The following is a 14,561-nucleotide window of genomic DNA, read 5'->3' as shown; positions in this document are numbered from 1 at the left end:
ACGCAGGGCAGTATCATAAGTACAAGAGGAACTAGCCTGGATAGGACAATGCTACCAAAGGAAGGTCTACAGGTAACTAGGACACCCCCGGAAACTTAGCTTCAGCCAGATAACCACAGCTGGGGCTTGTTTCACCCTGTTAGGATGGGTAACTCAACACTGTAGGGCACAAGGTGGTCAGACAGTGTAAACACTGGCACAAGTAAACGTCTCACTACAGAGTATTTTCTAAAGTTCTGGCAGAGTACATTGCTACACTGGATCAGGACTCCTTCGACAAACCCTTCTCCTCTGCTCTACTCAACTTTACAAGCTCCACTACAATTACCTCTCCTCTACTCCACTTCTCTAAGCTCCTCAAGCGCAAGAGTTAACTATTTTACTGAAGTGTATTGTATTGCTGAAAGACTAGTAAAGCTGTTCTATTTTTATATCACTGGGACTCCATCCTACTTTATACGCACCAGCACCCATACACACAGACTGTACACCTTCGGTTATTCTCTCCCGCCCCCCTTTCTGTGGATGGTGGTACTGATAGTCCAGGTGGGCGAGTTGCCACTCAGGACTACCATGAAAAGAGCCCAAGGGACCCAATAGAGCCGGCAGGTCACCAACCATTTGGTGGTTACAGCCAGCCACAAAGACAAAGCAAGTACCACCATCTTACCTGTGTGCTGGACAAGCACTGGTGTCACGACAATACCATCTCTGGCTGAGCTGTCAGGCAAATACCAACTGGCCTACCACACTAGGGCTAAATTTTGGTCCCAGTCTGGCACTGGTTGAAATATATATTGAATGTACAGTGCACTTCTATATTATGAGTGCCTCATGTATTGTAATTGCGTTAAAGGGTTTTGTTTGATTTGGTAATCTGAAATGACATTACAAACGGTTTTGAGTACTGTTTATCTATTAACAGACTTATTGCCTGCAAGAAATGGAGAAAACTATACTGAAGGTTTTCTATTAGAAGTTTTTGACATTCTCTTCAACTACATAAGCAAAACATTTGATGGGAAAAGCAAAGTTCTAGATTTCCATCATCCTCATCAGTTACTGGAAGGTTTGGAAGGATTTAACCTCGAATTAACGGACCAGCCTGAGCCTCTGGAACAGATTCTTGGTGACTGCAGAGATGCTCTAAAATATGGTGTTAAAACAGGTATATACTTTCTAAACCCCCAACCTCATTGACATACCGCTTCAATAAAAATTCTTCATTCATTGCAGGTAGTTGTGAACTCAAGGCACTACCTGGCATGCCAATTTAAATGGCATGTGTTACCAGGTTTATAATGCTCTGTCTTAGAATAAAGTAGTGAAAGACCTTGGTTATAGCAGTGTCTAATCACTTGTCAATGTATTTATAAGAAGGGGTACAGTTTTGTTGTATCTAATGCCATACTCCATGTTTTATTGATGCTGTATAAAAAAAAAAAACTGTCTAAGGGATGCTTTACACAGATTTATCTGACAGACATTTAAAGCCAAAGCCAGAACATGTCATAAAGCAAAGACTGACATTTTCTCCATTGATAGTCTGTTCCTGGCTTTGGCTTCAAAAATCTGTCAGATAAATCTCTGTGTAAAGGCACTTTAAGACTAAGGGGGGATTAATCATATAGAGCAGCATTTAATGTGCTGTTCTAACCTGCCTACATCAAAGTTAGTATTTTAAGGGACAATGCTACAGGTGAGCAAACTTTACAGTAATGGCAAAGCAGTTTATTATCTCTGCAATCTGCTTATCAGCTAGCTGCCTTTTAACTGACTGCCGCTCAGTGTCACTTCTCCTCAGGTGTTGGGAAAAGCTGGATCCTGTACAAGGATACTTTTCCTAGTTTCCTTGGACTGGATCAAGCTTTTCCCAGCACTCGGTGAGGAGCTGCATGGAGTGTCAATGAGTTAAAAGGCAGCCGGCTAATAAACAGATTGCAGAGATAATAAAGTGCTTTGCTTTGTTACTGTAAAGTTTGCTCATCTCTAGAAAATGCAAACATAGAATTTTCAGCTTTTTTCTTTTTTGTCAGATGTCTGCCAAAATGTTGACACACATTTAGTACACAAGATCATTTAAGTCATGGCCCCTTGAGCGCAGCTCAACTTTGTTAAATTTGTTCTAAAAATCTAACATCCATTTTTTTTAAATTAAAAAATTTAAGTATTTCACACCCAGACATGAGTTGTTTACCAATTGCCTCTTTGTAGTAATATCTGTCTAGGCGTAGTCGTACAGCCATTGTAATTTATTTGAAATATAAAGATAAAGCACAACATTTTATAGCCAATATCTCCTTGTCATATTATATTTAACACTTTATTTCTCCCCCCCCCCCCCCAAAAAAAAAAACAAAAAATAAAAAACTACTTACATTTCAGCCCACCCTCGATATTTCAATCAACTTTCCAGTGGCCTTGACATGGTTGGACTTGCTGGTGAATGGCTGACCGCAACAGCAAACACTAACATGTAGGTCTCTTGATCGTCCTTACAAGTTATTAAAAGGCTTGCAGGCAAAATAGACTGAGCTAGCCATAGGAAGGCTGATCGTCCTATAGCTAGTTCAGTCTATTTTGCATGGAAGCTGATTGCCGTGGCCAAAGATGCTGTTAGCATACTGTAACACTTAGGACTTTATGATTGACTATTGACTTTTTTCCCTTCTACCACATGTAGGTTTACATATGAAATTGCACCAGTGTTCATTATTATGGAAGGTTTATTGATTAAGAAAATGCATGAGTTGCTTGACTGGGGAGAACTTGAAGCTGATGGTATATTCTCTCCTGGTAAGTTTAAGCCTTAGAGATCTTCGTACAGCTGAGAATTAGACTTTAAGCCTGCTGAGGGAAAAACTAGTAAAGCAGTTTGGGACCAACCTCTTTGAGACAAAGAAATGCTCCAGCAGAGTACCTCAAAGGATGTAATGGATGCATAGTCACTGTCTATTTATGTAATTAGCTGCCAAATTCCACTTCACAGGCTCCTGAGTCACTGACAGCCCTGGAGCCAGATATGTTCCCTTTCTGCTAGGTATGCCCTATTGCAGTCAGCTATGTACCATGGAGCCAGATGTGTCCCCTGAGTCACAAATGCCCTTTGTAGCTAGGCACTGTATGAAGCTGGTTATGCTGTAAAAATTACCCCTAGATTTGTAAAATTGTGTGTTATATATATATATATATATATATATTAGTACAGTACAGACCAAAAGTTTGGACACACCTTCTAAATTAAGAGTTTTCTGTATTTTCATTACTCTGAAAATTGTCGATTCACACTGAAGGCATCAAAACTATGAATTATATACTTAAAAAAAGTGTGAACAACTGAAAATATGTCTTTTATATTCTAGGTTCTTCAAAGTAGCCACTTTTTTTTTGCTTTGATTACTGCTTTGCACACTCTTGGCATTCTAGCTTCAAGGAGTCACCGAAAATGGTTTTCACTTCACAGGTGTGACCTGTCAGGTTTGATAAGTGGGATTTCTTGCCTTCTAAATGGGGTTGGGACCATCCATTGTGTTGTGCAGAGGTCTGGTGTATACACAGCTGATAGTCCTATAGAATAGACTGCTAGAATTTGTATTATGGCAAGAAAAAAGCAACGAAGTAAAGAAAAACGAGTGGCCATCATTACTTTAAGAAATGAAGGTCAGTCAGTCCGAAAAATTGGGAAAACTGAAAGTGTCCACGTGCAGTTGCAAAAACCATCAAGTGCTATAAAGAAGCTGGCTCACATGAGGACCGCCCCAGGAAAGGAAGACCAAGAGTCACCTCTGCTGCGGAGGATATGTTCATCTGAGTCACCAGCCTCAGAAATCGCAGGTTAACAGCAGCTCAGATTAGAGACCAGGTCCATGCCACACAGAGTTCTAGCAGCAGAAACATCTCTACAACAACTGGTAAGAGGAGACTGTGTGCAGCAGGCCTTCATGGTAAAATAGCTGCTAGGAACTACTGCTAAGGACAGGCAACAAGCAGAAGAGACTTGTTTGGGATAAAGAACACAAGGAATGGTCACTAGACCAGTGGAAATTTGTGCTTCAGTCTGATTAGTCCAAATTTGAGATCTTTGGTTCCAACCACTGTGTCTTTGTGCGACGCAGAAAAGGTGAACGGATGGACTCTACATGCCTGGTTGCCAGCATGGAGCAGGAAGTGTAATGGTGTGGGGGCGCTTTGCCGGTGACACTGTTGGGGATTTATTCAAAATTGAAGGCATACTGAACCAGCATGGCTACCACAGCATCTTGCAGCAGCATGCTATTCCATCCGGTTTGCGTTTAGTTGGACCATCATTAATTTTTCAACAGGACAATGACAGAGTGAAGGCAAAAGGGCCACCAAGTGCTAAGTATCTCTGGTAACTCCAAGATTGTTGGAAGACAATTTCTGTTGACTACCTCTTGAAGCTCATCAAGGGAATGCCAAGAGTGTGCAAAGCAGTAATCAAAGCAAAAGGTGACTACTTTGAAGAACCTAGAATACAAGACATATTTTCAGTTTCACACTTTTTTTTGTTAAGTATATAATTCCACATGTGTTAATTCATAGTTTTGATGCCTTTAGTGTAAGTCTACAGTTTTCATAGTCATGAAAATACAGAAAACTCCTTGAGAATGCGTGTGTATTTTTTTTTTTTTTTACCTAAGGCTGGGTTAAAACTGCATTTTTGCAGTCCGTTTAATGTATACGTTTTATGGAGGAAACGGATGAAAAAACAGATGCAATTGTGTGTCATCCATTTTTCCATTGACTTCCATTATTAAAAATGGTGCTGTGTGTGTGTGTGTGTGTGTGTGTGTGTGTGTGTGTGGTGGGGGGGTTTCAACAGACACAAAAGTAGTGTTGACTACTATTGAAATGGATATGTTGAACGGATTGCAAAAACGCAGTGTGAACCCAACCTTAGCCACGTTTGTTTAAAACAAATAAACTCGCATGTCATAGATAGGCACCATGTAAATAGGGGACAGGGAGCCATATGTGTATATAATTAAAAACGTCTATAGTGTGTGATTGTGTAGATTGTCTAACTTTCCTGCCCACCACCTTTGCAGAATCAGTTATGATGATTTAAACTTCTTTGCGTTTAGCCCCTCCAAGGATTATTATTTTTTTTTTTTTTGGCCCATGTATTTAGCAATTTGTGAAATAATCCACAATTTTGTAGACTTCGAAAAAATGTGGACAGATGGAGCGTTTTGTAGAGCCCAAATTTTCATGAAGACTTTCAACATTTCAATTTCATAGATGGCTTCTAGTTCTTGGTCAATTAGAGGTCCCTGTATATGTGAAGTTGACATCAGTGGTTTTGTATGTGCATTTCCACTTTCAAATTCTCAGTCTGACAAATAGAGGAATACAGTGCTTGCTATCTTGAGCATTCCTATGGTATATACAGTTGCGCCTAGTATTCGTGTTGCAGCTCCACTTCTATTTTTGGAATTAGTCAGGGTAACAGTTAGTGGACCCCCCAGTGGCATAAAAATCAGTGAGGCTTCGCCTCGGAGGTATCCGTACATGGCAGTCCTTGAGGCACAAATCTGACCTCCAGCTGCAATGGCAACCCTCTGAATCCTGCAGCTGCATTGTGGGGTTATCTATGGGTTCCAAGGGGAGTCCCCTGTGAACTCCTGTGCCTAAAAGCGTAAAACAAAAGGAGCTGGCAAAAAAGAGCTGGCCCTCACACTCGGAACATATCTTTATTACATATCTTTATTACATCAGTCTGGACAGAACAAAAAAAAACAAAATAACTATCAAAGGTCACTGGACTTCTAGAGTTAAGGAAACTTTGCACAGGCTCGCGTTTGTCCAAACCAGAGTGATGCATTAGATTAGAGGTGGCTGCTGAAGTTAAGCAGCCCTAGGGAGTCCTGCGAAACATGGATACAGCCTATGGCGGCGAATGAAATGATGCATGCTCTTGTTTGGTTAAACACAAGCATGCTTAAAGTTTGCTCAACTCCAGGCACAAGCGAACCCTATCAACCCTTGCGCTACAGTTGCAACTGACAGCTATGATTTTATTTAATTGAACTGTTCCCTAACTGTAATACCCCCTTTTTAATACTGTGGCTGCCAGTCAGTAGCCACTGTGGCTCAAGGGTTAACGTGTGTCTACTAGAGTTGAGAAAACTCTGTGCACGCTCAGATTCATCCAAACAAGATGTGCAGCATTGTATGCAGCCCTTGGGAGTCCTGGAAACATGGATAAAGCCTACAGCAGCCACCACCAATCAAATGTTGCACACTCTGGTTGGGACAACTGCCTCCATAAGGGGCTTCTATCCACAGAAAGCAGACCTCCCACTCAAACATTGAATAAAATCTGAATTGGAGTTTGTTCATTAAGGATGCATTATACTTAAAATGATCTTACAACAATGCTGTCTAAACAGACATTCCTGTTTAAACGGTTGCTTAATGTGTTCTTCTTCTTCTTTCCTTAGGTGGTACTATATCAAACTTGTATAGTGTTCTTGTAGCTCGATACAAATTTTTTCCTATCGTGAAAACAAAAGGAATGGCTGCGCTACCAAGGATTGTTCTCTTCACTTCAGAACATGTATGTAGCAATCCTGATCACCCAGGAACAATATTTATATTAGAAGCAGGGGGGGTAGCAGGTTCGGGCCCATACACTTTGCATGCTGGGGGGGGGGAGGTTCATTGAAGGCCCACCCCCTTGGGCTCTTAAAGGGGTTATCCAGCGCTACAAAAACATTGCCACTTTCCCCTCTCTCTTCTCTCCAGTTTGGGTGGGTTTCAAACCCGGTTCGATTCAAGTAAATGGAGCTTAATTGCAAACCACACCTGAACTGGAGACAAGAGGGGAAAAGTAGCCTTGTTTTTGTAGTGCTGGATAACCCCTTTAACAGGACACAGATTTTGTTGAATATTATGGCAATTGACTGTCATGCCATTTACTTCCATATTCTACAAGTATTTTAGATAGCAGCCATCTTCTGCCATCGCTCTGTGGAACAGGAGCAGCTGCAGCAGACCGCCGCTGCCCGTACGATCTAGCGATCACCCGAGCAGCCCCTGCGGCCTCCCCTGAGCTTGCGTGCAGTGGCGGCGGCAGCAAGCGAGGAACGAGGAGTCTCCGTGTAATAGGGGCTTAATTTCTTAAAGGAAAAACTAACAAACAAAAAACAATTACCACTGGTACTATTCAGCTTATTTTGTGATTCTGACATGTAGTTTACCCCAAAGTAGTCCATTAAAAAAAAAAAACACAAATAATATCTCCATAGAGCTGTGTTTTTAAAACTGCCTATAATGAAGGAAAACTTTTTTTACATGTCAAAAGTTTTGATTGATTAGGCCCGAGTGTACAGACAGTAACTTATCAGGAAAACAAGCTAGGTGAAGTCTTTTTCTCCTGGCTGCATAATGTAAGTCTATAGGATAACCAGAATTGAATGTGTAACTTCTGGCTCGTTCTTCTGATCGGTCGCAGTCTGACCGCTCAGACCCTGACTGGTCAAAACTTGACATGTCTCTGTGACAAGGGAAAGTTGTGGTGTGGGTAGGAAGCCCCATGACAGTGCCGATTTTAAAAAGCTATAAATTCCTTAATGCTGAAATGAAATTTGGTGGGGGTGGGGAAGCACTCACGTCGACACTTGTCTGGAATTATTCAGTTTATACTTATTTCATTGCTTCTGTAGAGTCACTATTCTTTCCAGAAAGCATCTGCTGTACTTGGTATTGGAGTAGAAAATGTAATTGCAGTTAGATGTGATGAAAGGTGAGTTCAAGTCATTGTTCACTGAAAACAAAATATTTACCAGTCCTCAGGCTGTGATCTCACATGTACGTACGTGTGTGTTGCTCCCCCCCTGTTTATGCTTTGACACATTAAACATTCAGAGCCTAATCTCTCAGGAGAAGACCACACTAAGCTCTGTCCTCTCCTGACTGTCACATGATGTGTAAATAATGAGTAATGGTGCGTTTACAGAGATTATCTGACAGATTTTTGAAGCCAAAGACAGGAACAGACTATAAACGGGGTGCAGGTCATAAAGGAAAGACTGAGATTTCCTGTCTTTTCAAGTCCATTCCTGACTTTGGCTTCCAAAATTGGTCAGATAAATCTGCCTGTGTAAACGCAGCATTAGGCTGGGTTCAAACTACGTATATTTCCCCCTCGACATGACAGCACCAACCAGAGAGAGAGGGACCCCGCCTCCCCAGGGACAGGAACCTGAAGAGATAAAAGAGCAGGCCCTCCTCTTCCTCCTCAGTGGTTTCCTGTCCCTGCGGGAAGCCTGAAGAAAAGTAGGAGACCGGAGCTCCCTCTATTCCCTGGGGCTGTAAGCTGAGGGGGATGCTCTAGAGGCCGTAGTTCGGCCTAAGTCCTACTCACCCCGGAGACTGAGGAGACATCGGGATCGATTCCCAGTCAGGCCGGACGCAGTACGGAGCTCCGGGGAAGCGCGGTGGCGCGCCGGAGGATTGGGGCCTAGTACCGGAACTTCCGGAAGTGACGCGTCTGGAAGTTCCGGAAGCCGCGTCACACGCCGGAAGAGCGCCGGATGCCGGAGGCTCTTCAGTGAGGAGCGCTCGTGGTGTCATAAAGGCGAGTGTGGCGCACGCGGTTGGGGGTGAGAAGGCCGGTCACTGGACGCAGCGATGAGTGAAAGAAAGGAATCTGAACGGACGGCAGAAAAATCCAGGGTACCAGAGGGCTGAGGGTCACTTGGAGGTAAGACAAAAAATCTCTCAGGGAGCTGACAATATGATGTTTTCTTAGGAGGAGGAGGTTAAGAGGTCCTCAAAATCTACTAAGAAAGAATGTAGGATCTGTAAAGTCAGGTTGCCGGCTGATTTGGATCGTCCTACATGTGACTCCTGTGTGAGCAAGATGGTGTCAGCAGAAGTCCCTAATATGTCTACCTTGCTAGCATCCATGAAGTGAGTGATTCCTCTGTTGTTGCCCAGCATATTACTGGTGAAAGGTCAGCACATAGCTAAGGTGGCTTTTTGTGTTTTCCTATTTTTAGGGAGTTGATTAAAACGGAAATCCAGAACTCTCTAAAAGTGGTCCCACCTGTGGCAGCCCCTCTGGTTGTGGAGGCTGCGGGCCCCTCGCATGCAGGTGCGGGTTATTCTGATCAGGAGGCGGATGGGGCAGAAAATAATACCTCTGAAATAGAGGAAGCTAATGTGCCAGAGGAAGATGCTGGAGGGAAGCCATTGTGCCCCTTAGAGGATGTGGACTTTTTAGTTAAAGAGGTCCGAGCTACTATGCAGCTGGAGGAACAAGTAGCGCCTAAGTCAATCCAAGATATCATGTTTGGGGGGCTGGAGGAGAAAAAGAAAATAGTCTTTCCAGTCCATAGAAGCATCTCAGCCCTTAATAAGAGGGAATGGTCCAAGCCTGATAGAAAGGGGTTTGTGCCCAGAGCGGTAAAAAGGAAATACCCTTTTAACGACTCAGAAAATCCAGGGTGGGTCCATCCCCCAAAAATAGATGTGGCCATTGCCAAAGTCTCAAAGAAGGGAACTCTCCCGTTTGAAGATCTGGGCACCTTGAAGGACCCAATGGACAAAAAAGCGGAGGGGTTCTTAAGGAGAGCTTGGGAAGCCACAACAGAGTCCTTTAAGCCGAGTGTAGCAAGCACTTGTGTAGCTAGGGCTATGTTATTATGGTTGGCACAGTTGGAGGAAGGGCTGCAGTCTGGTGAGTCTAGAGAAGATCTGTTAGCATCCTTGCCCAGGCTAAAAAAATCAACATCCTTTTTAGCGGATGCGTCTGCGGATGCCTTGCGGTTTTCCGCAAGATCCGCAGCCCTGTCCAATTCAGCCAGGAGGGCCATATGGTTAAAGAATTGGTCAGGAGATGCAGTGGCCAAAACAAAATTGTGTAACATTCCCTGTGAGGGAAATACATTATTTGGTTCAGTGCTAGAAGATTTATTAGAAAAAGCAGGGGACAGGAAGAAAGGGTTTCCCTCTACTTTTCAACCAGGAAGGTTCCAGTCCTTTCGGGTACAAGGAAGGGAAAACTTCCGGGGTCGAGCTGCAGATAGATCAAGAGGAAGAGGGGCATCCAGAGCTAGGGGATACCTCTTCAACCAGAAATCGGACATGGGGAAGAAGCCAGCCGGCCAATAATTCAGAGCAAGTCGGAGGCAGATTGAAGTTTTTTTTTTTTTTTAGTGAATGGGAAAAGATCTGCGGTAGCAGTTGGGTTCTCAGTTATATTAGAGAAGGAGTTATTTTTGACTTTGTGTTATTACCCCCTACCCGGTTTTTGGTGACAAGAAGTCACATGGGGGAAATAGGTCGGAAGACCTTAGAGGGGGAAGTTATTTCTTTGATAAATAAAAATGTCCTGGTACCAGTGCCAGAGGCTGAAAGGTGTCATGGCTTCTACTCTAGCCTTTTTTTGATCCAGAAACCGGATGGCTCCTATAGAGTTATTATTAATTTAAAACCATTAAATAAGATACCAAAAATTTAAGATGGAGACGGTCAAGTCTACGGTTAATTTACTTAGCAAAAGTTGTTTTATGGCATCTATTGACTTAAAGGATGCCTACTTACATGTCCCTATACACTCACAATTTCAGAAGTACCTACGTATTGCTATATGTATAAATGGTTCTTTGTTTCACCTCCAGTTCCAGGCTCTTCCCTTCGGCATAGCGATAGCGCCCAGGGTGTTCACCAAAATCGTGGCGGAGATGGCAGCGCATGTCAGGGAAGGGCCAGGTCTGTTCATCCCTTATTTAGACGATTTTTTGTTGGTGGCTGAATCAGCAGGGTTATTACAGTCACTAGTAGATAGAACTTTAGCCATCCTAGGTAGGCTGGGCTGGATTGTAAATTATGAAAAATCTTTTTTGTCTCCAGCGCAAAGGAAAAAGTTTCTGGGGATCGTTTTAGATTCTTCTGTTCAAAGGTCTTTTCTGCCAGAAGAAAAGATCCAGAAAATACAATCCACAGTGTCGCTGGCAGTAAGAAATCCTAGGCTCACAATCAGAAGGGGTATGTCCTTGCTGGGGTTATTTACGGCAGCTATTCCAGCAGTCCCATGGGCGCAGACACACTCCAGGCCCCTTCAGACATATCTTAGATCTTTGGGACGGATCCCCGGGAGGGCTAGACAGATCCATAGTGTTGACAAAGGAGGTTGTGAAAAGTTTATCCTGGTGGTTGAAGACAGAGCATCTTTCGGTGGGGTTATCCTGGGTCAGGAAATGTCCTTTAGTCATCACTACAGATGCCAGCCCCTCAGGTTGGGGAGCCCACTTAGGTAGTTTGGATTTTCAGGGATCATGGGATAGTTCCTTTGAGGAAAGATCATCTAATTTTAGAGAGTTGGCAGCAATTAGAGAGGCTCTTAAGATGTCAGAGGGATATATTAAGAACTCAAATATTAATGTGCTTACAGACAACTCCACAGCGGTTGCCATAATAAACAGGCAGGGTACCACAAGAAGTAAGAGTTTATTGAATCTGTCTTATGAAATTTTTGCCTTTGCAGAAATAAATCTCCTAAGCCTCTCGGCTGTCCATCTAAAGGGATCGCAAAACATAAGGGCGGACTACTTAAGCAGAAATCGATTAAAACAGGGAGAATGGAAGTTGAGCCGAGAAATCTTCCAAAAGATTGTACGTCTGTGGGGAAGTCCGGAGGTGGATTTATTTGCAACCAGGGAGAATCGACAGATAGATCGGTTCTACTCACTGTCCCCCATGGACAAGCCGATGGCGGTGGACGCCCTGTCACAGACATGGGGGTGGGATCTAGCGTATGCCTTCCCGCCAATAGCCATTCTCCCAAGGGTGTTAAGAAAAATCAGACAGGATCAGGCGAGAGTCATTCTGATCGCCCCGTTTTGGCCTCGCAGGGCCTGGTTCTCAGCCCTCAGAGATTTGTCAATTGCGGATCCGTGGGTGCTACCAGAAATACCAGACCTACTATCTCAGGGCCCGATTCTGCATCCACAAGCACAACATCTACACTTGACGGCTTGGCTCTTGAGAGGATGATTCTTAAGAGCAAGGGGTTATCAGATTCCGTAATTTCTACCTTGCAGCTGAGCAGAAAGCCGATTACCTGCAAAATTTATCTTAGAATCTGGAAAACTTTCTTTAATTTTGTGGGAACAAGACAGTTAGATTTTAGTAGTCCAAATATAGCGAAGATTCTTGATTTCTTGCAGAAAGGGTTGGAGAAAGGGTTAAAACCAGCAACCCTGAAAGTGCAGGTGGCTGCGCTAGGGGCATTGTATGATCAACAGCTAGCCAGACATCCTTGGATTATGCGTTTTTTTAGAGCTTTAGTAAAAATATGTCCCAGGGTAGTGAATAGAACTCCTCCATGGGACCTAAATGCGGTCCTAAATGCTTTAATTAAAGGGCCCTTTGAGCCATTGTCGGAAGCTTCCCTTAAGATTTTACGTGGAAAACAGCCTTGCTTGTGGCAGTTACTTCAGCCAGAAGGGTTTGCGAGATAGTCCACTTGTCTAGTTCAGAACCTTACACAAAAATACTTTCAGATAGGATTATTTTTAAACCAGACCCCTCTTTCTTACCGAAGGTAGTTTCTAATTTCCACCAAACGCAAGAAATAATCCTCCCATCCTTCTGTGATAATCCCAGGAATGATAGGGAAAAAGAATTTCACTTGCTGGATGTAAGGAGGACAGTGATTAAGTACTTAGAAATAACAAAACAGTTTAGAAAGACAAATTCCCTGTTTATACAGTTTGCGGGTCCTAATAGAGGTGATAGGGTGTCTAGGGGGACCCTAGCTAGGTGGATTAGGCAGGCTGTATGTATGTGTTACTCGTCTGCTGGTCTGTCTCCTCCTCTCTGTAAAGGCCCACTCTACTCGGGCAGTGGCCACCTCCTGGGCCGAAAGGGGAGACGCCTCGCTGGATCAAATTTGCAAGGCGGCAGTATGGTCGTCACCGCACACTTTTTTTCGTCACTATCGGTTAGATCTTTCTTCGGCCTCAGAGCTTGCTTTTGGGAGAAAGGTGTTACAAGCGGTGGTCCCTCCCTAAAATTCCATCTCTGGTATTCTCTCTGGTTGGTGCTGTCATGTCGAGGGGGAAAACGGAAATTACTTACGGTAATGATGTTTCCCGGAGTACATGACAGCACCATGGTATAACCCACCCTTTTCTTCTCTTTTCTTTTCTGTTCGGCTTCTGTTGGCACTAGGGTGTTCACAGGGTGTTAATGTCGGAATTGGTGATACGGGTATGGTTATAAGTGTTTGTTGTAACTAATAATTCAGGCTCTCTTTGGTCTCGGAAATTCACTGAGGAGGAAGAGGAGGGCCTGCTCTTTTATCTCTTCAGGTTCCTGTCCCTGGGGAGGCGGGGTCCCTCTCTCTCTGGTTGGTGCTGTCATGTACTCCGGGAAACATCATTACCGTAAGTAATTTCCGTTTTCAGTCAGTATTGTGGTCCTCATATTGCAACCAAAACCAGGAGTGGATTGAAAACACAGGATCTGTTCACACTGGTGAAATTGAGTGGATGGCTGCCATATAACAGTAAATAACTGCCATTATTTCAATATAACAGCCGTTGTTCTAAAATAACAGCAATTATTTGCCATTAAATGGCGGCCATCCACTCAATTTCAACATTGTGTGAACAGATCCTTTCTGTGTTTTTAATCCACTCCTGGCTTTGGTTGCAATACTGACTGAAATATACATATACTGACTGAAATATATACTGACTGAAATATGCGTAGTGTGAACGCAGTCTTAGTCTGGAGACCCACTCTTTTCATTTAAACAGAGCTGGCAGCTCATGATCAGTCAGACCCAGACTGATCAAAACTTTTGACATGTCTCTTTGACGTGTGTGTGTGTGTGTATATATTATATATAAGATATTTATATTTTTTATTTTTAATAATTACTTTTTAGGTGTCATAAATGTAGCAAAGAATACTGAAGAGGTGGCCACTCACCATCAAGTGCTGTGTTTATTCAGGTTACACCAACATAGGTTCACAGACAGACATGCAGGGTGTGTCCCGTTGGGGATGGGGCCGCTTCCCGTTTACATGCTTCCACTGGCCTTGTGATACTACGAGGCCAGTGGAAGCGTGTAAATATGAATGACCGTAGCCCCAATAGGACACACCCTGCATGTCTGCCTGTGAACCTACGTTGGTGTTACCCGAATAAACACAGCACTTGAATGGTGAGTTGCCACCTCTTCTATATTCTACATTTATGAATCTTCTGCCAGGCTGAGTCACACTCCCGGTGGTGCTATCTACGGCATATCCTCAGTATTGCCCATGTGCCGCACCAGTAACTGACACACAATATACGCAGAGAGGCAGTGCCTAGCTGCTATATTGCTCTTTTTCACTGATATTTTAGGTATAACCTGTCCTAAAATGGGGGTGGGGGGGGAGGAGGGGAGGAGAAGAGAGAGAATTAACTCTGTGGTTAGAAGGTGAGCAGTAAATTGGTATAGCAGAAAAATTTAAGTATATCAATGTTCTAAAACACATGGAGATTTATCAAACATGGTGTAAAGTGAAACTGGCTC

The 14,561-nt window shown here is 43.4% G+C and overlaps 1 protein-coding gene across 3 annotated transcripts in view; it reads left to right on the top strand.

The window, feature by feature from the left end:
• The window catches only part of LOC138784614 (glutamate decarboxylase 1-like), a 47,967-nt gene that overhangs the window by 10,698 nt on the left and 22,708 nt on the right, over nucleotides 1-14,561 (top strand). For all 3 annotated transcript variants that reach the window (XR_011361887.1, XM_069960238.1, XM_069960237.1), the window contains exons 3-7: nucleotides 926-1,168; nucleotides 2,386-2,476; nucleotides 2,684-2,796; nucleotides 6,465-6,580; nucleotides 7,689-7,768. Coding sequence is in view for 2 of the 3 variants with exons in the window: in XM_069960238.1 (XP_069816339.1) it covers nucleotides 926-1,168; nucleotides 2,386-2,476; nucleotides 2,684-2,796; nucleotides 6,465-6,580; nucleotides 7,689-7,768 (643 nt within the window). In the remaining variant the exon portion in view is untranslated. The remainder of the gene's footprint in view (nucleotides 1-925; nucleotides 1,169-2,385; nucleotides 2,477-2,683; nucleotides 2,797-6,464; nucleotides 6,581-7,688; nucleotides 7,769-14,561) is intronic.

Source organism: Dendropsophus ebraccatus, chromosome 2 (assembly GCF_027789765.1).
Source record: "Dendropsophus ebraccatus isolate aDenEbr1 chromosome 2, aDenEbr1.pat, whole genome shotgun sequence".
Lineage (NCBI taxonomy): Eukaryota > Metazoa > Chordata > Amphibia > Anura > Hylidae > Dendropsophus > Dendropsophus ebraccatus.
This window is presented reverse-complemented; position numbering and strand designations above follow the sequence as displayed.